The sequence below is a fragment of the Melanotaenia boesemani genome, chromosome 21 (assembly GCF_017639745.1).
Source record: "Melanotaenia boesemani isolate fMelBoe1 chromosome 21, fMelBoe1.pri, whole genome shotgun sequence".
Classification (NCBI taxonomy): Eukaryota; Metazoa; Chordata; class Actinopteri; order Atheriniformes; family Melanotaeniidae; genus Melanotaenia; species Melanotaenia boesemani.
In genome coordinates, this window is record NC_055702.1 from 17,313,231 (window position 1) to 17,339,687 (window position 26,457).

Genomic DNA, 26,457 nt, shown 5'->3' on the forward strand with positions numbered 1-26,457 from the left:
TAAGAACTTATCTTAATATCAAAACACCTCCATCCATCCATTTTCTATACCTCTTCGTCCAATACAGGGTTACGGGACAGCCGAAGCCTATCCCAGCAATTAGCAGGCGAGAGGCAGGGTACACCCTGGACAGGTCGCCAGTCCATTGCAGGGTCAACATAGAGACACAAACAACTATTCACGCTCACACTCACTATAGGGAGAATTTAGAGTGACCAATTAACCCAACATGCATGTCTTTGGACGGTGGGACGAAATTGAAGTTCCTAGGGAGAACCCACGCATACACAGGAAGAACATGCAAATTCCACACAGAAAGGCCATTTTTCCAACCTCCCCCCAGCTGAGGCTCAAACCAGCGACCTTCTTGCTTTGAGGGCACAGTCTTTCAAACACCTGATATGATAATTGAACATTTAGTAATATTACAAGCTAATTTGCACTCTTCAAACTGTATTTCAGTATACAAGATGAGGACCTTGTGATGGACTGGTGATCTGGGTGTACCCTGCCTCCTGTTTGACAGCAGCTGGGATAGGCTCCAGCCCCTCCACAGCCCTAAACTAGAACTGTGTATAGACCGGGGGTGAGCAACTCTGGTATCAAGGGCCGCTGTCCTGCAGATTTTAGACACTTCTCTGCTTCAACACACCTGATAAAAATTAATGTGTCATTGCGCAGAACATAAGCTATTAGACTTATTTTAGTTTAGTTAGGTGTGTGTGAGCATGGAGACATCTTAAACCTACAGGCTAGTGACCCTTGAGGACCGGAGCTGCCCATCCCTTGTATAGACAATGGATGGATGGAAATCAGAGCCTAATCCCAGTCACAGAACATGTTACAGTTTTTCTGTCCAGGTTTGACACACAAGTTGAGCATTGTTTTTTTTTTTTTTTAATAACCAGTTCTAATTTGGGCTCAGGGACACATTAACTATACTGATATAAATTTAATTAACAGCTGAAGAACAGCTGAGTATTTGCCACACAAGTTAAAACATTGTAGAAAATCTAAAACTTGAACGGCTTTACAATTTATCACCATATCTTATTTCAATTAAGTCAATCAAATGTGAACCAACTGACAAGAACAAATAACTTCTGGACTTCCATCACAAAATACACTTAACATAATTTCATTATTGCTCCTCTGTACTTATAAAATTAGTTTTTAGATGGACTTTATTCCTTAAAGATCTGCAAGTTGAAATGGTTAAAATAAAGTGTCAGAGTCAGGAGGAAGAAGTAGGGCTTTTAGGATTGATGTAGTACATGCTATCAAACAGTAGGTGGGGCTGATAGGTCAATGACTCTGCAGTAAGTGAGGCTATAAAAAAAAAGTCATAAATCAACACACAAAAAAAGAAGCATCCAAACACAGGTCCTTTAATTCCATTTATTTTTCTAATCTTACTTTCACTGCTTACCTTTAAATTTTCTCTTTTTACAATGACATTATTCTTCCCCAGTTACAATTAAGATTAGATAATTTAGGGGAGCTTTAAAAATAATATACAGCTGTACTCAATACTGTTTAATTTATACATTTATCTTCAAAAATAGGAACAAATTTAAGTTTTACAGATTCTCTTTTCTACAATATTCTTTTTATCTTCCCATGTCACATAATGGCAAGCCATGCACTACCCCAGTAGTGATGTTTGTGCCTTAAGCAAACTTTCTTTGGACACTGGAAGTGAGTGTGAGCAAGAAAAAAAAAACAGAAAAGTCCACAAAATGACAATTCATATTTACAGTTCAGGGTTCATTGTTATAATTTAACGAACTGACAGTCACATGGTCAGTGCTTCACCCAGGGCTCATTTTCAGGTTAGTTTAGAGGCAAAGTTTGAGACACAGAGGCACAGTGTTTAGACTAGCAGGTCAGTTTCTGACTTTACTTCAGGGCAAGCCGAGAGCCTGTTGATTCATAACAGGAAAAAGTGTTAACGAAAGTGGTCACGGACCCTGATGGATAAAGTGTCCGTGTAAGTCTAAACATCTTTGGTCATTTTGAAGCAGGATTTAGGATGGAGAAATTGGAACTGGTTAAAGTGCAATCACCTTCAGCTCTGCCAAAAACAAATATTTAGTTAGCTCTGTCTAATCGTACTGCTGCCAGCCATGTTGGTCAAACTATCTGTCGAGAACAGATGATAAACAGTATATGTATCAGGGATATTAAATGTCATCAAGTACAAGAATCATTTTTAACTTAGAATTATAAAGAAACAAGTAAATATGTTGGGGAGAGATCCTGTCCCACTAAAGGGCAAAAAGCTGAACTCAGCAAGCTTGGATCTGAGGTTTCAGGTGTCATGTAGACATTATGAGGTCACACATCCAGCAATTCCACTGATGGATGTTGTAATGTATTATTTGTCAGTCAAAACACAAGTCAAATGTGGATCAGAGATGTATAATAAGAAATATGTGTATCCATGCAGTACCCTACTCCATCTGGGAAGACAACCAAAAAAGCTGCACACTCTGACATATCTGAAACTGTAACCCTGGAGAGGTCAAAGCAACATCAGCATTATGGAAGAATGCACAGACCTCAACAAACCTTCTGAGTCGTCACATTCAAGCTTCTGGCGTACGACGGCGACGCGTTCACCAACGCTAAAATTTTTAAACTCTCTTCATTTAGAAAAAAAAAAAAAATTTCCCCCACAGATTCAATCATGTGAAGTAATCTCCCCTTGTGAATTCAAAAAAGTACAAACATATTTTCAGCAGAACAGATCACAGAGTGTGAGTTGTCAATAAATATCTGCATGTGATTTAAAACGAGAAAAAAAGAAGAAAAAAAAAAGGTACTGTACACGCTACATGCTAGAGAAGAATACAGGCAGCTGTCTTTGTGTAAGACAAGAAAAAAAAAATCTTTGACTATAAAAATACCTATAATCTAGAATGAGTGTAGAAAAAACTTTACATGTACAAGTCATTTACATCCAAGGCCATTGTTCCATGGAGCAGCAGGTGAAGAAGAGCAGTGAGATAGAGGTGAAAAGAGTGAAAAATAGAAACTCTTAGCAAATTCGCGAAGAATGTCATGCTGTTTGAAAATCTCCCCAAAGTCCACTTTATAAACTATCAAAATGAACTAAATCCAACAGTAATGTTCGATATCCAGATCAGCATAAATGTTCAGTACCAGTAAGTCCATGTATCCTCTTCTATTAGCAAAAGAAATGAAAAGCAGGTTTGTTGTATCTTCCTCCATTAGAGTCCATCTTCTTGCCAAGCTTTATTGCTACTTGCCTTTCTAAACGGACTGAAAAAAATACAGCATATAAATGTACATTAACTTAATCTCAAGACATGGCTGCAGTATTGTTTGCCACATTGGATATGTTTGATTAAATATGGTCTTATATTAGTGTTTCTTTTTAAAGCATAAGTGGGAGTATGTGCAGACCACACCAGTCTCAACTGTACCGATATGTCTGTAGTAACAAAATCCCCCAGTTTGTCATATTCAAATAGGTTGCAAAATGATCCTCATTCATGACTTCCAACTCTTTACAATAAAGTTTAAGACTATTAACAAAAAACAATAATGAAATCAAAACAGTGCAAAGTAGAAGCGTTTGATTCTTCACATACGACTCTTCGAATGTCAGCATTTCAGTCACGATACCAGTTTTTACTGACAATAAATCACTTGTGCAGAAAAATAGGTTGGATAAGCTTCCCTATTTCACTCAGCCGGAGAACGCTGGGATCAGGTGGGCTGCAGAAAATAAAAGCTACAGTTTCCAGGATCACTCATTAGTTTCCCTTAATTCAAGTGTCTGGAGTGAGTTTAAAACAACGTGTGAGAGCAGGTTAATTCCGTGTCAAAGGCATTACCTAGTCAAATGAGATGTGTTGGAAACATAGTTATTTCCCAGCCCACCTGAGCCCCAGGACCCTGTTTCATTGTAAAAATAAACCATGAAGCAAATAAACCACTCTTCATTTGTGACACCAAAGCTAACATGAATGACCATGTCATCCTTTTCAGCCCATCTAGTGTCACCATACAGGTTCAAAACCAAAACACGGAGCAAACGAGGAGATGTTTAACACGTCACACACACACAAAACAAAACCCTCCAGGCATTTTTCATCTGCAAGTCAGCAGAAATACCCCTCACTTGGGTTCACAGGAATGACAGCTGAACTTGGTTAAAGGACAGAACACGCGCAGGGCCTGATGGGCAAGCTTTAAAAATGTTCAGGACACACTGTCCTCACCCCCTGACCAGGGCTTCATGCGGCTTGTGATTAAAGCACAATTCAGCATGGCTCAGGGGATATCAGCCCACATACCAAGAGCATCCCAGTTCAGACTGAATCTGAGGCATGTTTGGTTCAGTTTGTAGAATACTTTGATCACCTTTCTTTTAAGGCTTTTAGGCATAACTGATCTTTTTTCTTTAGTTCAATCAAACATCGTTTTGGGGAAAAGGATGGGAAAATGTTCAAGTCTTTAGACTGACTTCTTACATACACAATCACTCAACAGGGGAGACTCGGGTCCCTCTAGCCAAATACATGGAAGTCACCAGAACCCAAGTGCTTTCAGAAGGGTTAACATACAAATACACACAGAATCATGAGATATCCAAATAAAGAGAACACACACAAAAAAAAAAAAAAAAAAAGCTTATTCTTTTTCCACTGACAGCCATGACTTCTTAGAAATCTATAATTCTTCCTTTCAGAGGTGTCAGGTGAGTTGAGTGCATTATTTGATGTTTGTTTAATCTTTTTCATTCCCATTCCTTCATTAAGTTTTCTTCTTGCCATGTCTCCAATGTCTTTTTTGTTTGTTTATTTTTTTTTTAAACAGCCTGTGGAGTCACTGTAAGTGGCCTCTGGCTGTATGGTGTTTATTTGACCTCCAGGATGGAAGGGTTAGACTCCATGATGGCCACAATGATCTTATCGATATAATCCTGGAGTCTGTAGTTGATCTCCTCCTGTTTGTGAACAGCCTCCATTAGCTAGAAACAGAAAACAGAGGTCAGCAGAAGAGACAGGCAGTAACAGAGTAGGCAAACAACACTTCAATTAAAGCAAAAGGTGAACTAAAAAAATAGTGTTCTACTACTTCTTCCACTGTTTTGTAAACCTACCTCTGTGCGAGACACAGAGTTAATCTCAGCTGCCAGAGAGTCGGAGAAGGAGGCTGACATTAAATTCTTGGCTCCTTGGATGCTCAGGTTGATAATCTGGCCATTTAACTCATCATTCTGCTCCTTCAGAGTACGGTTGTCCTGAAAAAAACAACAAAAAAATAATTAGGCCAAATTGTGACAGCATAAAACAATGGAGCCTGGTGTGTAGATAATGAAAAAGCAGAATAATTAAAAGAAATAGCAATGTGCTTGCTACCTGTTTGAGCCGTTTGATCTCCTGTTCCAACTCTGCTTCACGGGTGCGGGTCTGATACTCCTGCAGCCCTGCGCCAGGGGAGCGTCCTCTCTTTGCTTCAGCTTCTAACTTGTAGAGCTGTAGGTGCTCAAGTTGTTTACGCAGGTCTTCAATAAGCTGAGGTACAAAGAGAACAAAGAAGAAGAGTCAGGAATGAGGACTACAGGGAGAGAAAAGAGCCTTACTTAGACAGGGTTGTTCAGTACTGACAGTATTGACAATGTATTTGTACACAAATTAAGAGTTTTTTTCCCCTACATAAACAAAACACTCCCACCTCTTGAGTACTCTCTTTCTCCTTCTGGTTTTGATGACGTTCATGACTCAGCTTGTCACCCATCTTCCTACGAGATTCTGTCTCCTCCTGCAGCCTGTCAGACATTGTTTCTGACTCATCCTGTAGTTTTCTCTTCTCCTAGAAATAAAAGAAATAAAGCAAAGAATGAAAGGATGAGTGTAAAGAATAAATGAAAAAAGGAGCCAATAAGATATGAGACATAAGGTAAAAAACAAACAAAAAACAAATATAATTGATTTTACCTCCTCTAGTCTCTCAATGTTTGCTCGAAGACAAGGAACGCATGATCTCAACTCACTGTTCTCTTCATCCAGCTGCTGCAGCCTAAAAAACAAACAAATATCTTAGATACACACACACACACAAAAAAAAAACAGTAGCATATAACACATCTGCCCTGTTTACTGATTAATGGTACATCACAGAAATAGATAGAAGACTCCTTCAATGGAATATTAGTGCCAGATGGTGGCAGTGTACAGCCATGACTGTCCTGACTAACATGACAGTTATTGCCAGAATTATTAATAAATGAGTTTCCTGGTCTCCTCACCTGGCCTGCAAGTTTTCCAGCTCCAGCCCCTTTTCCCTCTCCAGCTTGCTTAGGGCCTCCTTGTGACGTCGAGTCTCTTGCTGTAGTTGCTCATCAGCGTGGAGCTCCTGCTCCTTCAGCTGCTCTTCCAGGGCATTAGCCCGATGCACCAGGTGAAGGTTCTCCTGTCGCAGCCGTGCATGCTGCTCTCCCGATGCTTCAGATTCCTTCTCCAGCTCTGCCACTCGACGCTCCAGCAGCAGCACCTGGAAAACATAAATTAATGTGTCACAGTTAGAAAAATGGACTAATTACAGATGTTAATCTTTTTAACCAGATGTCTATGAAGGCGTTTTTGTCACCTTGTCTGTGATGTCGTTATCAGCAAGTTCCAGGATGTCCCGCGTTAAGTCACTCATGGTGTCCAGTGTCATTGAGCTGTTTTGGAGGAGGTGTCTGAATGTGAGGAGGGGAAAAAAAAAAGAAAAAAAGAACAGAAACAAACAAAATAAAAAAGTTAATCCCCGCTGTGTGTGTTTAAGCTGTTAAGCTACAGATTTCAAACAACGTTTTCTTGCAATAGCACAAGAATTATGCTGCCGTTCTGTGGGAATCAAAACTATTTTGCTTACCTTGCCACTTTCTTGCTGGACAGCCTCTTGCCAGCACTGGATGAGGAGAGACAGAACAACAGGAAAAATGGTCAGGAAGAGAAAAAGATAGAGGAAAGAGACACCATCTCCTGGTATTTCTCCTACCCCCCCATCTCTCTTTCTAACAGCAGGAAACAAAAAAAAATAATACAGTCATGCTGGCAGTTTTGCTAATAAAGCCATGAATTTTTATAGAAACTAAAGCTAAAATGTATTCAAACACACAGCAACCTAACAGACACACAAGCATGTGTTGAAAGAACTGATGTTGGATCAGTTTTGCTTTGATTGACCTGTTGGACTATTACAGAAACTTAAAAAAAAAGGTACAAATGTTTAAAATTAGTGTCAAGAATTATCAAATGCAAATCTGTGCTCTGATTCAAATTTACAGGAACAGAAGTCGAATTGATCTGATTACCAGAGATCTTAAGTATCTGTAATACGGCTAGAGGTCTTTAATCCTGGATCAGCAAGTCTGCTTCAATAAAAACCAATCGTTTGGCAGTTTTACCCAACTATAAAAAAAAAAAAAAAAAAAAAACGGATTTTGTAAAAACTAAAAAATAAGTAAATGCTTGCAACAATACACACACTACTCACCTGTGAAACCAAGCACTGTTACAAGAAAAACATAGTTTGAACACATGGCAATGGAATAAATTGGCTACCAGCATCTAAAAACTGCAGTGTAGCCACTGAAAGTGAGTCCCCCCCAATGCACTGACACCGCAACTAAAAACCAAGAGGGTGGAGATGAGGAAAGAGTGGAAACACTGAGATTAGATGGGCTTAAGACAGACCCACACAATTTCACATGTGTGAGCGAGTACATTCCATCACAACAAACACCATGTTGCTGCTAGTCCAGCACAGCATGCACACATTATGAGGACATGCGTGATGCTGCATCTAATCAGCACTGCAAGCACACACACACAGCTTATTGTCAGAAGAGGTTGTGGGTGATGTGTTACCTAGTCATCTCTAGGAAATTGAGGCGAGTGGAGAGGTCCTCAAGACGACTTATTTGTTTGTGACACTGGCTACAGAAAAAGTCCAGTGCCTCCTCCCTGAGGAAGCTTTGAAAGCAGTCAGGGAGAGAAGCGGGTGCACTGGAAAGAGGAAACAAGGGGGAAGAGGAGGAGGTAGTGGTGAGTGACGGACGAGAAAGGGAAAGGGGGGGTGCATTCAGGTGGGACAGGACACCTCTGGGGTTGCAGGAGGCATCAGTGAAATCCACATGAGAGTTTAAAAGATTAAAAGTTTAAGGAAGATGTAAAGCAGACTGCAGAGTGGCCTGGATTTGTATTTAGGATACTGTTCAGACACAAGATGTTTCCCAGATAAAGAGGTTTCTTTCTGAACTCTTGTCTATTGGCATCTTTGCAGTCAGCTCACGTAACCTTCAACTTTCAACACAAAGTCACTATTAAGCTAAAATGATCAAACCGACAGACTCTAAACACCTGGTTGTTTATTTAATTGTTGGAAGCTGTAAGATGTCTTCACATGACTCCTTTGAGCTGATTGTTCATTCGGTGAGACTCTGGTCTGAGTTATGTAACAACCTGGCACATATTTCTGTTTATGTAGGCAGAAACTGTTACAGGACAGACTGAGAGTCACTTTATGGCCATATGCATCGTCATACTGAGCCATGTTCTTCCAATGGTGAGAAAGAACACTGAGCAAAAAAACATGTCTGCAGCGATGTTTGTTTGTGCAGAACACAAGTAACCAAGCAGTGCTGTAATGTAGATAGATAAGTGTGGGCGTGTGTGTGTGGGCAGCACTGCCACATGCGCCAACAGACTGGCTCAAAACACGGTGACGCATTCACACCGAGTGGGTGAAGTTTGTGGGATGCAGTTTTTTGTGAGTATTTTTTAGCCTAACCAGCAGGCAGAATTCTGATCAAGTTGCATGGGGAATAATGTTTCACATCCAGCTTTTAATACTAACAATAAACAAATACAATATGTGCATTACTAATTCATTTCCTTTAAATTCTTTCACGTCTTGCTAGAGAAAGTACATGTAATAATACCGACATCTATCAATTTACTCCTAGAACAAATCCTTGTATGGCACAACTTCAGCATGAGGATCAATCAAATTACTATCCAGGAATTATCCAGTGAAGTACTTTTAGTTCTACAAGACCTGCTTGGCAGTAACAATCACTTCAATAAAGAAGTAGAAATTACAAATGAGGCTGTACTTTGAGTCTTTAGAAGTGATAACTGAAACTGTGCAATTAGCACCAATCCAGTAACAATAGCTTTATTTTCACATTGTCACAGACTTAGAAAAACTAAGCAGTTAGCCGTTAAAAGCTTCCTGGCAAGGCAAATCAAGGAAATATCACCCAAGCGGGAATTACGCATTATCCGGCTTAGACTGCCTAAGGGGGAGGGGGGAAAAAAAAAACAGATGAGGGAGAAAAATGAGTAGAAAAAAAGGCTAGAAGAAGACCACCTCAACATTTAAAATGCATAAAATTTGGAAGTGTGAATACATTTGTGATTTGCTGTATTTTTGTTTTTAATTGACATTTGACTTAAAGTCAGCCTATTGTGCTACAACAACTGGGGAGTTAAGCCTTCAAGATGTCTGACTTCAAAGTCTGAATCCATCTGTCTGTCCTTAGGCATTTAGCAACAGATGCTTCTTTAAATCACAAGGTAACAAGAGAAAAAAAAGACTGGATTAAGCCATAAATCTGCATTTTCAGCATTTTTTGCACTATCTTTGCAAGAGTCACCAGACAGGCAATAGTACGCCCTGACGGCATGAATACAAAGTTCTTTCCACGTTATCTTGACCTTGACCAGAAAAGAAGGCAGACCGGAGGGAGAGGGATGTCTCCAGATAGATGTTATCAAAGGCATACATCAGTATATTTGTTGAAATAGAAATATTTTCTCCAAAGAATGTTAATTAAATTATCCCAGGTTGGAGAGTTAGCCAACAATGTGACAGTGCCACACCTCTTCAGGAAGGGCTGACGAAAAAAAAAAAAAAGTTGTGATTTGATAGTGTGGTGAAATATCAATATTCTTGCCAGTTAAATAACCTTTGAGCTGTCTCAGCTTCTATAGTAAGCAATCCTGAAGAAAGGGGGTACAATTGTGAAAAAAATGTACACTTATAATTTGTTACAACTGGACCCACAACATTTTTACAGTCCAATGTTGCGTATGGAAGACAAGTTTATACCTGGGAGAGAGAACTGATGAGCCATTGACCTGCTCAGGGGGCTGTGTGAGAGGTGAGTCACCATCTCCCATTGAGCTTTCCACGCTGTTCTCCAGTAGCAGCTCTGAGGTATTACTTTCCCCAAAGTCCTCAAAGTGTTCCTCCTCTCCACCGATTACGCTCACCAGGGAGTGGTTGTGGAGCTCGGAGTTCAGGGAAAACCTGAGGAACATACATGATTGTGTTACTGAGTGTGCTTACTTGTATGAACACAAAACAACATTGTTAACTTAAGTTTCAACTCAAGTACAATTAGTTCAATACCCAAGTAGGTGTTTATTTTTAACCAGGCACATAATAAATATAAGACACCATAACTACAGTAAAACCAGAAACTTGGATCTGGCTATATGTTGTAAAACAAGAAACCCCAACAAGTACAATTAATCTTTACCCCTTGAAGAGCAGCAATCTGGACAAGTTCAATCGCTCGTCTTTAAACGTAATCTGTTAATTCACATTAATCCCAAAGGCTGCTTTGGCTGTAACAACATGTCTTGTTCCTTACTAGTAACAAAATCACTGTGGCAACATTTGACACATGTGAGAGGAGCCTTCATGAGCTTCAATGTGGGTCAAGCTTTAAGAAAAGGTTGTGACTTTGGCTCTCAGATTTGGTTATTTATTTCACAAACCAGAAAAACAATTATGAGTATGCAAGTCTTTGCACCACATTGGTATTGTCACCAAAGATACACTATGATCTTAATTAAACAGGAAATCTGGAAATGTAGACTTTCCTGTTATCCACATTAAGATATACTGAGCACACACAGGATGAGGATGTCTAAATCAGCAGGAAGCTTGCTTTGTTAGCATGATGACATAGCTCATTTTACTTGTTTACATGAGTAATACCATCCCGGTCCCTGATAATAGACAAAAATCTGTCCATTAATGACTCTTAACACTCTTCAGTGTCTCTTGGAGGAAAACATTAAGAAAAAAAAAAGAACATTAAGCTGAACTAAATGTTTTATCGCCAATTTATAGTCACTTACCCTTTACTCAGTCTCTTACAACTTGGCCCCATATTGAGGTCCCTAACACTTAGGGACGGTGAAGAGCGAGAACGCATCTTTAAACGCCCTCCGCTGCCCTGGCGTGAAAGCCTTGGGGCAACTGGAGTTAAAACTCCTGACAACCAGAGTGGAATCCTGAAGTTTCACAGTTTACGATTTAAAACAAAACCACAACTCTCCAGTTTGGAGAAAACAAAAGGGTCCTAGCCTTTTGGAAATGGCCACGTCCCTGCTCCTAATGAGCTGCCAATCTCCCCTGTCGTTAGATACTGCACCCCCAAAAGATTTGAACTGGTAAAGGGTTGACTCTGAGTGGCTTAATCAGATTTGAGGCTAAGCAGCAACCAACAGACAGTCCCGCTGACTATCCAAGGGACAAATGTGTGTGGGGACACAAGGCTAGGACAGAAGAGGGAGGGAAAACTAATCCTGTTAGATTCTTAATCCCCAAGCTCAGTGCATATGCTTCTATTCCTAATATCACTCTGCATGCAACTTCTAGCTCAAGCTAGCACAGCTAGCAACACCTGCAAGGCAGAGTTTACTTAGAAAATTGTATATTTAGTCTCATTTACCAGTTAGTCTTCCCTATAAGCTGCAAACTGTTTCAATGTTTTGGGAAAAAACATGAAACGATTCTCAGTTCAAAGCTGTAACTGATGGAGCCCCTAATATAAGGGAGCACTTTCTGCTAAGCTGACTTTATAATGTTTGGTAAACACACTGCTGAAATGACAGCATATCAAGGTTACAGAGTCATCTAGTCTGAGAGTTAAGTTCCAGTCAACGGGCTGAACAGAGTGATGGTATGAGTAATAGGAGGAGAACCTGATTTGCAAAAATAAGACCAAAAAAAAAAAAAAAAAAAAGGGAAAACAAGTAGGGGAGAGAAGGGAAAAAGGCTAAATCAACACTTCCTGGAATTCAAGGCTTACACACGGAATGGGGAAGTCCAAACACATCTATGTCAAACAGACCACTCTAATCCGTCATCAAGCTGGACAGACAGGTCACACAGTCAGCAGATACAGCCAGCGCTGCACTTCCTCTCTGGTGTTTGCCCTAAACACTAATTCAACAAGAACACTTGTGTAGACTTATAAATCTAGTCTGTAGGAGCTGCCTGTCAAAACCAGCCATTTCTACAGAGGGAAACCAAAATCAATTAACTTCTGTGTTTGTATCACAGAAACATTTAACGGCTCCACAAAATTAAACTATTAAATGGTAAATGATAGACTTCAGTCTTTATTCAACTTAGGGATTGACAGTTTTGTGTCAGCATGAGACACCCATCACTTTAGACATCTGCAGCGCAATAACACACAGTAAGAGGGGTTCACTTTTACAGTTTTGGCTATTTGGTGAACAATGCATAGGACACTGTGATGACTTAGCACATTCCAGAGCATTAAATGTAAAAAAAAAAACCACAAACAATAGTCCAAAAATCATTACAGAGACAGATGAAAACCAAAATGACTGAATTTGGAAAGGATAGCATTTAACAACATTCACTGTCAAAATGAACAGCTTCTGCTATAGTCTGAGAGCTAAAAATTATTAAACCTCTATTTAAGTAAGGATAAATAAATTAAAAAATCCACTTGTATTCAATAAACATGGGTAAAAATGGCTCTCTGTTCAAAGTTTACAGATTTCAAGTCATGGCCTACCCTGGTTCAGCTTTACAATAAACTACATCAGTAAAAATCCCTGCTGTTCTTGTCAAGTTTTACCCCAAAATCCATGTGAGAGCTGATTATCTGACCATTAAGAAAGAAGAAAAAGAAAAGCAAAGACAGTACAAGCCACAATATGTCCAGTTGATATTCTACACACACACTGGTGTACACAAGGGAATTAAAGGCATTAAGTCAATATAGTGGTGGCAGTCTACTGCCTTCATTTAATCTGCCTGTTGACCCAAATAGAACCCCAGTGATCCAGCGCTGGACATGTAGGCTCGTAAACCATGTGATCTGTGTGAAAGGTCAGTGCAGGGAAGTCAGAGTACAAACCCTTGGCCGGAGATTTAAAACATATTTTTGGCAAATTCTGTGGGCATGAGTGATTACAAAGCTTGATGGTGATCTGGTTCCCAACAAGAACAATAGGATTACAATGAATGATGCAAAAAAAAATCGTTCAGCTTTACATACAGTACCAGTCAAAACATTTGGACTCATCTACTGCATAAACGGTATATCCAGGAAATAGAAGTATGTACTCCAAAACCAATATAATACATGGGATGGAAGTAAAATCTATACAGACCTGTTTCCACTGTCTTCAGGGTCATGCAGGGTGGCCTCAATGCCACTGTCCGTCTCCACATCCTCATGCATCTCAGGAGGTACAAGGGCCCCTGTGTCCTCATCAGTGAAGGTTTCACACTCACTGTATGTGCTCTCAGAGCCCAGGTATGCACTGTCTGTTACCTCATTTTGCTACAATCACAGAAAATAAATAAAATCATTAACACAATATGTCCATCCATCAGTAAACTCAGAAATCCATGATAATCTGAATAACTGAAAGGTAGTAGCAAGGTAAACTTATAAGGAGAATGTGATATATGCAGATAAGTTTGCATATACACTGCATCTCTTTTACTGGCCTAATTAAAATGGCCTAATAAATGTTTTAAATGCACACACTGCTCCAGTTCAGCAGTACAAAGTATTCATAGTTGTTTTACAGGTCTTTATAAATCCAAAAAGGACGCATTTGTGCATTTACTAAATACATAAATCAGCTAACGACATCTTCAGACAGTCAGCTGCTTTTCTGATGGCACTTTAAAGCAAAACCCCAGCACCTCTTGGCAAAACGTTGAAACAGATTGAGTAAGCTGACACCTTTCCAAACAAACACCAAATGCCAAACACAGACTCTTGCCAAAAAGTAACATCTGAAGCTATTAGCAACTAGAGACACAATCAGGTATCAGAGCTGTGAGTCCATGAAGGCAGCATAAGTGAGTCATGTTGGAAAGCATAACATACCAGTCTACATGAAGTGTCAGAAGAAGCAGGGCCCAGATGAATATCCACCATTTCCAAAACCATTCTTTTTGCCTAGAAAGCTGGCCTGCCACGAGAGTCCCACTAATAAGTCCTACTAAAGCTTCCTCACCTTTCCGTCAGACAGCAAGAGAGGGAGTAAGTTGGAAAATATGGAAAATGCTGTTACACCTCATTCAGCTCCACTGGGTGGTCAGAGGGGAGGAGACAGAAACAAAGTCCAAAGAGTAACAGGTTAGAGCTGTAACGCTCAATCAAGCTCTCAACCCTCAGTGAAAACGTCACACGATCAGCTGAATAACAGTATAAATCATTAAGCCATGTTCTACATGCCTACGGCTACACAGTGAAGGAGGACTATACATCATAGCAACCCGTCTTAACTGTCTGAATGTGTACCAACTAATAACTAAGCACACTAAGCAGAAACTCTGTCAGAGGTAGTGCAAGTGTGCAACAATGTTTTAGAAGAAGGATTAAAAAAATGGATATGCAAAAAATGCTAGCAGTTAAACTTGGAATATAAATTAGAAAGTTACAGACGGAACAAATCGTTAAAGGGAAAATGTGCTGGAAGGGGCAGTTCTGTTATGCCAGGGCAATGCTCAACACCCTCACCTTGACTGTTTTGAAAGCAAACAGGGACAGAACAGCACAGCCATTGAGAGAGAGGAACCCTTTTTCTGCCAGAAACTCAAGGGAAAAACAAGGCCATGGTCACAGGTGTGGCATCTACTTCAAACATTCACAAACTTCCCAAAAACTCTGAATGTCTTCCAGTAAACAGCAGCCACAGCAGCGGAAATATCTGATGCAGAAGATACACTATAAACAACTGGCTGCATCACATGGTTTGTTGAAAGTCACATCGAATTGCACATTTTTACTAGCATCTTCTAGCTTTTGTAGCTTGATTTCCATTCATTTGTTCAGATTTGGTTGTATGTAGAAAAATAACTGCAACAACTGCATTAAAATGTGCAACTAAAAAAAGGACACTCACAAAAACAGTATCTATTATTCACATTAAAAACCAGTCACGCAAGGATAATTACCCTAAATCTAAATACATTTATGCGAGCAGTATAGCACATACTAAAAGATTTTGAGCAGTATGAAATTCAAACACAACAAATCCAGGGCTAAATTATACACATGCTTGTAATATAGCCTTGGTTTGGGAATATTTGGAGGAAAGCAAGTAATGCAACTCCAAATGTCTTAAACTGTTAATTCTATAGGCATCCATTTTTCAAAGAAATCTGTCATCACACAATATATAACAAGATCTTACCAGATTCTACAATACATTAGATACTGCTTTGTAGTTGATTTTAGGAGATTTTTTTTGTTTTAAGAAACCTGAAAAGGCAGATAATGTCATTCATATATTTTCTGAAAAAAGTATCTTAACAGAATGGCTAATAAATTTATTGCATTATAAACTCATGCAAACTCTTAAATAATAAAAGGGAGTTAAATGGATTGAGCACATGATTACTACTGCCTTTTCTGTACATGGGTCTGCACTTCTAAACCACAGCAAGAGGGGGCGCTGACATTTAATGTGAAGCCACAAAACAAGAGTCACTGCCCAGCAACATTAAAAGGGCCCACAATAGCAAACCTTTCAATCCTGCAGAGGCCAGCAGTACTGGTGGTTAAATATACAAGTTTTGTGCACACGAGAAGACAAGAATTCCAGATATGCCAACCACAACTGTAAAAACACAAGTCTACACACATTCAGAAAGTCTCAAAGATTCAAGCCAATTTGATATTTGTCAACGAATACGCAAAAGCCTTGCATAGCCAGATGCTATTTAGTGTCAGCCAAACCAGTGTGTTCAGTCTGTGGAGCTTTCACATGGTGGTAATGATAACTCTGCAAGCCACTTGGTGAATTACAGTGGGAAGAGTGAGAGTGCACAGGGAGTTCAGCCTATGGCCTTCACACTGTGCTGCCGTGCACATAAATAGGAACTGAAATCACAACAAGTGGATCACATACACAACTAGACAGAGGCTAAGCCTCTTGTTTGGCTCCTCACCTCATCGTACTCCTCTGGACAGCCAACAGCTCCATCCCCTGGATTGTAGTTTACATTGTAGAGCTGGGGCTCTGGGCCTGGAGATATGAGTAAGAAGGCAGGTTTAATGTGTGCAAAATAAACAAAGTCAAACAGCAGAAAAAATTAAGCAAATATGAGACTGGTGTGTTTTAAGCACAAACATTGTTGTCCAGACAGCTGATATGTAGTAAGGAGAGTTGTAAAGTGCCTTAAGATTATAGAAAATAAAGTATATTTTTAAGTACCATAGAAAAAAAGTAGTGTAGGTAAACACATTCATGTTATTTAACTGATAATCAAGAGCCAGTTTTTAACATGGATGTATTTTAAATATAAACCATGCAAGTGCACTGTGAACAAGAACATCAAAATTTCAGGAGCCTGTGTGAATCTTTATCTGGTAAACACAAGACATTGATAAGATGGTAGTTTTGTACATTATTTTATTCACATTGCAGATTCTTTTCCTTTTGATTAACTGTCTGCAGACTTCATACAGAAGATTTGACACAATGGTCTTTTAAAGTCTTTTCATCCCATGAAAACCTTTAGTGCCCGCTAGGCTTCTAGAGATAATCTAATGTCAGAGTCGCATTTTTTTGTTATAGTAACTGAAAATAGTGTTTGGTGATTAGTTATTATTGAAATTTTAAATGCTTTAAATCATGAAACTGGGTGTTTGTGATGAAAACAAACAAGAACACTGTTTTACAAATGGATAAATGTGAAATCATTATCAAGATAATCCCAAATGTACATAACTAATATTTCCCTTTCTCATGTGATTAGTCAAGTACGGTATAATCACATTTAACAGTTCACACCCTAACCATCCTGTGTTGGTATATTTACAGCCAGCAATCCCAGTGTGACATGACAGTAAACTTGTAACTTTTACTCTCACATTTCAAGGGAACAACAATCTCCAAGAATAAGAGGACAGGCAAAACATCTACAAAATGAGACGAGAAGCAACCCATATCCAGTTTTTATATTTGTCAATAAAGTCCCACCAATGAAGGCACCTGCAGACTAGAAGTGTAACCTGAGGTGGACCCTTGAGAGTCCCATCAGCCACTGCTGCTCCTGTATCTAGTAAACAGAGCTGTGAATAGCGCCTCACTGAGAGAAAAGAACACAAACAGTAATCCAGTGTGCCAATAGACCCGGGGGGTTTAATGCCCCTGAGTCTTATGTAACCCTTTGCTTTTTGAGGCTAGGAGATGATGCAGCCTTTTGGCAATTTGTCCAACTGTCCAAGGACACATATTTTCTTTAAGTTTTGTTATTCCAGACATGCCAAAGTCTCTGCAGGGTGTCAGGTATTTCCACAGCCTGCAGACATGTCTTTATTAAAAAAGTATGCTTTTCATTGACATTGAAAAAAAGCGGGAGTGCAATAAGATTGTTACTGAAACGAGGCGTCGGGCTGGAATAGGTTTTGGCCTCTATTCACATTAAGTGTGGTTAAAAAGGGGGGTGGGTGGATGTAATGATCAGCTGTTTAGCTTAAAAGTGACAAGTGTACTGGAATTCTGTCAGCAGTGTGTGAGCAAATTGGGAAGTTACAGTAAAGATCTAATCTTTGCATGGTAATGGGGAAAAACTCCTCCGGCAGAAGATATTTTATTCATTCATAACATGACTTATTGAAAACAAAATACTGAGGAGTAGCAGAGGAAAGGACAGCAAGCAAAGGGGAATCAGACACAGTGATTTGTGTCTAAAGTCCAAAAAATAAATAAAAAACCTAAATCCTAGTTACATGAGATGTGAACTGGCTCAACAATACTAAGATAAAGGAGAAGCTACTAAAAGTTGAAAAGATGTTTCCATAGAAGTTTTAATATCTACAAAAGCTCCTTTCATCTGGATAAATTTGTCAACACATACCAGTAAATGTATGTTTACTTGTCACTGAGATTTTACAACAATGGTTGACTAGGAGGAGAATAATAAGTGAAAAACAGACAGGACAGGGCCGAGATAAGGACAGTAAATAATTAAAGTGAACAGGACACTCTGCCCAAAGCTCATCTCTCTGCCACTCCTGCTCTGAAACGTCGCCAGTCAGCCCATGTGTCTGTGCATCTCATGCTTTCCACTGCATTACTTATTAATGATCCAAGTAACCGGAGCTGTGTAACCCAGAAAGCCTGGGGCAGGGATACTAGAAATCAATAAGCTGGATAGACTGAGGCAGCAAACGCACTGTTGCAGTGGTAACATTGTGCTCTGAACACTGTGTCAAACATCTTGTCACTTCAGTTTTAAACTGACACTTTTTAAATCCATCACATCCACTTGCAACCACAGGAAATAGCTTAAATTTAAAGTACTCAGGAAATGTGTGAAACAGTTTCTATAAAATGAATGGGAGGGCAACTAAATGGTTCTGGCCAGCATCTGTGTCCTGAAAAAACACATTTGGGTCAGTCTTCTATCTTTGATCTTCAACTCTTTCATCTTGGCTGAACAATAATTGTGAACATGTTGCAGCGACAACTAAATTTGGCACCATGGGTAATGTGTAGAGATGGGGCCAGATGTTAAGAGAGTAAGGCTGTCCATGTACATGCCCAAATAAATTTAGCATAGCCTGTAACCATTAGGGAGTGGTATCTGACATGATAATCAGACTCAGATTCATCATGAATTGCATTTTATTAGATCATCACACAAATATTAAAACCTTTCTAGTGAGAGCTTCCTGTATCTGGGTTGTCTAAATGTTTTAGTCCTAAACAACTGGCTATCAGAGGGTACAAACATGGGATCATCAGAAAAAGCCCTTGCAACGAGAACAAATCATTGACAGAAAGAAATGCATTGATCTCACCTCCATTGCTAATTGCAGAAATTCCACGGTGGAAGTCTTCAAAACTGATGACTCCGAGGCCACTGGGATCCAAGAACTTTGTCAGATCTTTCACCTGGAAGAAACAAACACAATCTTAAAAAAAACTAAATTTGCCAAGGAAATGGAAGAAGAAAACCTCTTTCACGTGAAGCTATTGTTTGTTCTACCTAGCAGTTTTGAGATGACATAAGTGATGTAAGCGGATGTTAGCCACAAAAGGGAGGACTTTACTCTACTTTCCAAAGGTATTTGAATTTTGAGCTCAATGGAAAAGCACACCACTTAAAAAAACCACCAAGCATCTCATCTGAACACCGGGTAAATTCAGATATTTTAAACTTACACTTCAGATTATTTTAATCACCCTGCAATAAAAATGTAGAATTATGTTAACGCCACATCTATGCTGATTACAAAGCAGAAAATCACCAATAAAACATTTCTGACCTCTAGGAGAAAATCAGCTTTTGCACATGTCAAGTGATTTGCTTTATTGGATTTAGTGCAATAGCAAGTTTAAAAAGGACTTTACAGTGTACAAAGGGTACAGTTGTTAAAGTAATTGGATTATAGCAAGAAAAAACAGTCCAAATCTAACAGCCGCAGACCAGGTATTCTGCCACACTGACACTTTGCAAAACTAACAAGTAGTACAAAACAAAAAGGTTAGCCAAGTAACCCAAACAAGCCCTAAGAGTAAATATATTAAGTTTTGTGTCACCTAATTCATAACATTCATCACACTGTGGCTTTTGTTGTGTAAAGAAGCTCCTCTTAAGTGTTAAATGGGGTTATATAAGTGCACCTACATGCTGTCACCTCCTACAGTCAGTTCCTTGGCAACCACTTTAAGTTCTACTTTTTAAAATGTATGTAAAAATAAATAACCAAGATACCTGACCTATAATTTAGAGATGAGTCTGTATCTGTGAAATCATCTGTGTATATAAAAGTATTTTCACACAATAAACCAAGTCAAACGTCCTTCAAAAAAAACCACTAAACCATTGTTACAGCATATAGTCAGGTGTGTATCATTGACAAATTAACTGTTGCCACAACAGAGTCTGAGATCATTACATGTGAAGTTTTGGTTCACTTATTCCTCAAAGTCGACTCACTATGTGAACATGGCCATCTTACACAGACTCTGAATATGCGTGTGGCTTCTCTCTTCTATGATTCTTATATCAGTTACACAAAAACAAGCTGATCTGCTTAGCAACGCTTAGCTCTTACTCAAGAGGCTGAAACGCTGAAAATCCTAATAAACTGACTCCAACAACCCCCATGGCTTATGATCTGGTGTTGATGAATTAAGCCCAGCTGTACCGTAGTCAGAAAAGAGGGAGTGCTTGATCTCACTGAATGGTGGTTAACAGAGACCACGTTAGATTTAGAATGCAAGGTCAAGACCCAATAAAATTCTCTTTGCTCTGCTACCTTCTCTATAAAGTAGATTTGCTATATATTCTGGGCTAATGGGTTGAACCTGTTCAAAGAAATATGTAGCTGAGGTCAGTGGTGGGTGTTTCACCTCACAATGGAGCATCACACTTTACGGGAAATTACTTTGCTCCAGGCAGCTGTTCAGAAACACCTCTGCTGGGTGAGGTGAGAAAACTGAGGTGTGACTGGGGAATTAACTAATGGGTTCTGATTACATCTTTGCGTGCCTGTTACAATAATGAAGAAACTGGTATCCATAATAGTTTCTAACTGTCAGAGACAGGGATAGTTTACTCCTATAATTCATCCCTTAACAAGCTGCCAAATGGAGCAGTTTTAAGCTACAATACTGTGAAATATATCCATGGCCTACATCTGTGCAGAGGCTCCACAGCAGTGCTAGGCCCCTGGGGTCTTGCCAGCCGAGTGTGTTGGCTATTCCTAGGTTTAACCTAAAAAACGAAAAGGTGGTTGTGATTCCAAGCGCTGCTACTGGAAAAGCCTCTGTAGCTGAATAAAATGGAAAATTGTCCTGGGTTAACTCAGTAACTACAAGGTCAGCTGTTCTTATTAAGAAGATACTTAATCTAATATTGTGGTCTCATCATTGTCATGGACTAATAATTAAACTTTATTAAATCTGCTGACTGCCTTTGTTTTGTTTTGCATTTTTGTGTTTAACTTTATATTTAATTAAATCTTTATCATTTTAGATATGTATTTTATACATTACATATTCAACATTGTATTTCACAATAACACATGTGATTAAACTTTCCAAGGGTTACAGCCATATACACATGAGTTAAGACTGAGGTAAAAACTAAAACACAAATGCAACTGTCATTTCCACTGCTTAGCGGAGCAGCGAAGGAGCTGTGGTTTTTCTGTTTCCTCCATTTGTGTCTAATCAGTGCCGGGGCACGCCTGACCGCCTCCACACAGGCCTCTGTTGTGCATAACCCCATGGAGAATACCCTGTAGTTAGAGTCTGTCTCAAAAGGGGATTTCACAATAGTTCCTAAACAAAACTGATAACCGCAATCATAAGCTCAATGGGTTGGCAAAATTGATGTGAAAGGAAAAAGTGATCCTGAAACAGAAAACAATCTAAAAGCAGAATGTTTCACACAAAAGTAAACTCAAGAGAGGAGATGTTTTAGGCCATGGGACATTCCATTGTGGATTAGAGGGGCGGTACATAAAAGCACAGGGTGAGGGGAGAGAGGCTGTTGGCCAAAGTAGGGTCGGCAGTGTCGACTCATGAGAGAGACCTCATCACAATGCAGTTCAGTATAGCTTTTGTGCTAAATCAAGGTCAAACCAGAGTGACTGGAGGTTAGAAAGATATTTTCAATAACTGAATTCACTGATTTGATGCATGTCTGCACGACATTTTCCCCTTTTGAGTTTACATATTCTTCAGGAGGGTCTAAAAAGGACAGTCTATAGTTCAAAGACAACATAGTTCTCTAAAGCTACACTAAAGAAGATGGTGTAACTTCACATCAACAACAGAGGCTGCAAATCAAACCTATCTCAACTGTCCTCCTGAAATACGCGTCTCACCCAGAAATGTGTGAGAGCCAGGTAGGAAATATTGAATGGCACACTGCGGGATTTCAGTGGAACATCTGATTTAACTCATCAGCAAGCCTGAATCTTACCCAAAGAAGCTATAAGTATAAACTGTGTTTTTGCCTCCTGCTCTACCATTTATTATGATTATCATGTTCAAACCATATACACAATACAGTATCTGTGATGTAAAAATGGTTCCTGTCATACCCTGCAATAATTCTGCAGGAAGCATTTGCATGCTTAACATACAAGCACTAATCTGGCGTTCATGCAAATACCTTATGAATACTTTCCTGGTTTTTGACAGGTTGCTTGGAAATTTGCAAAGAGGTAAAGGATAGCACAAATGCAAATCCTTCTCCTATGGCCCCATTTAAATGTTAAGCATAAAAACTAGAACAAAATTCCTACATAATGGCGTTGCAAGGACAATAACCCACAAGGAAAAAAATAATATTTTGAAGTTTATGGGTAAACCACGTGTTTTTTTAACAGTCATTCTTAAAAATCACTGTGACATCAGGACCCTTAACCCCACGGGTAACTGGTTTTACACACAACTCTCAAGTATTAGTAATTTCTCTCTCTTTCTCAACTGCTTGCTAAAATACTTGTGCTGCTTCCACTGCCCAAAGTATAATTTGGCAGATCAGATTTGGTCAGGGAGGTTATTCAAACCCTGTTTATCTCATGATGGATGTTATGAAAGCATATATCAGAAAAGCATATTCAAAATATGAAAAGTACCTTCAGATGTTTTCTGAAATAATTTGAAAAGAGAACCATTCACTAGCTCAGCAGAGACAACCTCAAAAAGTGTCTGTGTTAACCTTGTTAGACCACACCTGACATTTTTTAACAGATCCTTGGGTCTAGATATTGGCTGCTGAATCCACTGAAATATTATATTTATTATAAAGCATTCCACAAAGTCTGTGGAGTCTGTCTGTTGTCTACTTAATGTATTTGGAAAAAAAATAAAAAGCATGCCCTTTTTCTCCATTTTACAACAGAAAACTGAGAAGTTTCCTTTAAAAGCATATGAGCTCCTACAACTCTTGGAAACCAGATATTCGATAGCCAGCACACAGAAGACAAGAAATCTGCACAATTTGGAATTGGAACTGATGTGCAGGAGGCCAATTATTTTTATGAGCTACATAGTGTAGAACAGGGGTAGCCAAAGTCGGTCCTTGAGGGCACCAATCCGGCAGGTTTTCCAGATTTTCCTGCTCCAGCACACCTGACTCAAATTAAATAGATCCAACAGCCTATAAGGATCTTCACAATGACTCATTAGTTTAAGTCAGGTGTGTTGGAGCACGGAAATCTGGAAAACCTGCTGGATTGGTGCCCTCGAGGACCAACGTTGGCTACCCCTGGTGTAGAACAACAGACCACACCTTTGAAATGGAAAAAAAAACAGTGTCACATAACTGTATCACCTTAACAGTCCCTAGCCTAGCAACTCAACAGGACCAACTGATTTACATTAGACAAATGACTAAAGCTTTGCTCCTCTGTCCCTCAAAACAAGGTTGGTGACAGTTTGTGGACAGATAATAAACCATGAAGTCCCTCTGACTCAGGAGAATACATTTTACTCTTAATCCTTCCCAATTCTCTGCCTGGGGAGGCACAGATACCTATGGCTAGACATGGGACAAATCAGGGGCAACAAAGGTGCTTTGAACTGAGAGAGGAGGGATTAAAAAGCATTAGTGAGGGAGCATCACATTCAGTGAGTGGATCACTGACAGAATACTCAGTTCAAAAAGTGAAGAGTGAAATTGTTTTAAGCTGGTTAATATATTTTAAATTGACAATTTAACTAAATCTGGTTAACACAAATATGTTGGAGAGAAAGCAAAACAAGCTAAGCTCTCAAGATGCTAGCAAAAGTTAAATGAAGTGCAACAACTTTTAATCTTGTTTTTTTTTAACCAAAATCCTGTAGTTTATAGTGTAAAAAGATCATTTTAATATCTGTTCACTAAAGCTTATTAGGCCATGGTACTGTAGAGTCTACCTTTTACAGCTATTTGCAAACAAGTGATAATCTTGATGAACCTTGGTTTGATTCTTGTAAGCATAAGCATGATCAGAAATAAAACTAAAGTAGTTTAAAGTATGAATTGTGTGATCTCTGTAAAATATTTATGGTTTCTGCTGAAGAGTATGCCAACACCTAAATGTGCTCTACGTTGCCCTGAAGATTTACACTTCATAGGATTAAAACTAAACAATTGCCTTTTGCTTTCTGTTTAAAAAAAATGCTGCAGAAACAAAAGGGTGAGGGTCAGGGGTGGAGTAACAAGCCCCAGTCATACCACAAGAGATTACCCCAAACCACAGGATATGCAAATTGAGAGATGAGCCTCCCTCATTTGACATATGGAGGAGTTTTCGGCCTGATAGAATTCATGACAAACAATATGCTTCACAGGTTTATCTGGTTTATCTAAAGCTCCTGAATGCCCTTCAAAAGATAGATAACATCCTAATTCAGGAGTAATATTATATGTTGCACTACTGACATTAATGTTTTACACTGATTGTTGGGAGCTCCAGCGAAGCACACCAACACCCAAGCATGGGTTATCTTACTGCTGTATGTGTTGGGGCAACATTAAGCTAGTGACGTTTATAAAGATATTTAAACTTGCGACCCAGTAGATGCAGTATACCAGCATTGTTAATCTTCAGATAAAACATTCAGCCATTCACACAAACCTTAATGGCCAAAATGATTGCATCTTGGTGCTTTAATCATTTTAACTTCATTCAATAATGAGTCCAAAAAGATTTGGATTATTTATGACCTGAAATACTGGCTGCAAAACTAAAATCAGTGGATGGATTTCAACTGATTGTATTAAACAGACTTTTTGCTGTAGGCTCTCGAGTCATGCAGAAAATCAATAATGAATGGAGCTGTGTATCACCTTACATGGAATTTCACTCAACATGCATTTCGCAGGAGGGGCCCTAAAAAGCAGAGAGTGCAAGAAAAAGGCATCTCACCTGATCGGCCCCATAAGCAGCCGCAAACTCCATAAACTCCTCAATACGGACAAAGCCATCTCCATCTTGGTCTAAAGCATCGAATACAGCTTTGAGTGGAGAGACATCTTCCTCCCTCGTAGTCACAGCTGACACCATTGGCAGCGAGTCATCTACCACCATCTTAGAGAGAGAATCAGCCTCCACAGTTGGATCACTAACCCATCCAGCTTCAGAAGAACTGTTTACATCCTGAAGTGAAAAATCAAAAGAAGCCACTTCATGATAGTCTGATTCCTCAAGCTGGTTAGTGTCCTTTAGCCTCTCTTCTTCCCTCTGCTTGACTTTCATACTGGAAACACTTTCATTATGCACACCCTCCTGTGGTTTGAGGTCCCAAGATTCATCACTGTGGATCTCTTCAGCAGTCAAACACGGATCCAAAGCCATTGCCTCATTTCCTTGACTTTTGGCTTCAGAACAAATTTTTTCTTCCATCAAATCCTTAGAAATATTCTCCACAGAGTTACTCTCACTGGTGAGATCACCCTCGAGGCAGCCATTTTCAACCAGTGTCAGAGAGGAGAGTTTGTCTGACAAACCCAGAGCAAGTGAGTCATTCTTACTTTCTTTCTGTGCAGGAAAATTGCTAATTAAAGTAGCTTCTGCATGTGCCACCTCCAATTCCTCTGCTGACGACGCTAATGGAGCATCTGTGCAGGAAACAGAGGAAAGACTAGAAGGGCATAATCCCAAACCGCTGTCAAAATCTGGAACTTCCAAGTCCAACAAAGGCACAGATCCTTCTGAGCATTCCTGTGGTTTGCTAATGTGGTTACACAGTAGGGAGTTCTCAGGTACTCCTTGCAGGGTAGTGCTACTGGTTATGGGCAGATCGGTCACTTGATCAGGGAATAAACTTTTGTCTCCAGTTTCAGGTGACAACGTCTCTCTTCTCTGTAAGGGAGGGAGATCTGCCTGCTCCTCAGTGACACCCTGTGGGTATGACTCACCTGAGAGTTCCTGGGTAAGACAAGGGTGCTCGTCTGAGAGAAGATCTACTAATAAAAATGGATCACCTGCATTGGTTTCAGAGTTCCTTGTGGAAGAGGATGGCACACGGAGGTCGATTAGCTCAGTCTCTCTACTAAGGACATTTGAGCCCCCACAAGGGAAATCCTCTGAAAGAGTCAGCTCCTTAAAGGCAGACGTTTTTCCAATCACATCAGCAAAGTTGGGAGAAAAGAGCCACGACAAGGTGCAGTCAC

General features: G+C 39.5%; 1 protein-coding gene across 3 annotated transcripts; it reads right to left on the minus strand.

The window, feature by feature from the left end:
• Positions 1-1,384: 1,384 nt before the first annotated feature.
• On the minus strand, positions 1,385-26,351 carry rab11fip3 (RAB11 family interacting protein 3 (class II)). 3 transcript variants are annotated; one of them, XM_041973418.1, is made up of 15 exons: positions 25,927-26,351; positions 25,211-25,890; positions 19,136-19,229; positions 16,276-16,352; positions 13,476-13,648; positions 10,138-10,338; positions 7,893-8,030; positions 6,895-6,930; positions 6,625-6,718; positions 6,284-6,528; positions 5,973-6,054; positions 5,710-5,847; positions 5,394-5,549; positions 5,135-5,275; positions 1,385-5,002 (listed from the first exon to the last, which is right to left on the minus strand). In XM_041973418.1, exons 2-15 carry the CDS (start codon positions 25,685-25,687, stop codon positions 4,889-4,891), a joined length of 2,166 nt encoding a protein of 721 aa, XP_041829352.1. In that variant the 5' UTR covers positions 25,688-25,890; positions 25,927-26,351; the 3' UTR covers positions 1,385-4,888. The 3 variants fall into 3 exon arrangements, with proteins under 3 accessions (XP_041829352.1, XP_041829351.1, XP_041829353.1); XM_041973417.1 differs by having other exon boundaries at positions 25,211-26,351; XM_041973419.1 differs by lacking the exon at positions 7,893-8,030 and having other exon boundaries at positions 25,211-26,349.
• Positions 26,352-26,457: the final 106 nt, after the last annotated feature.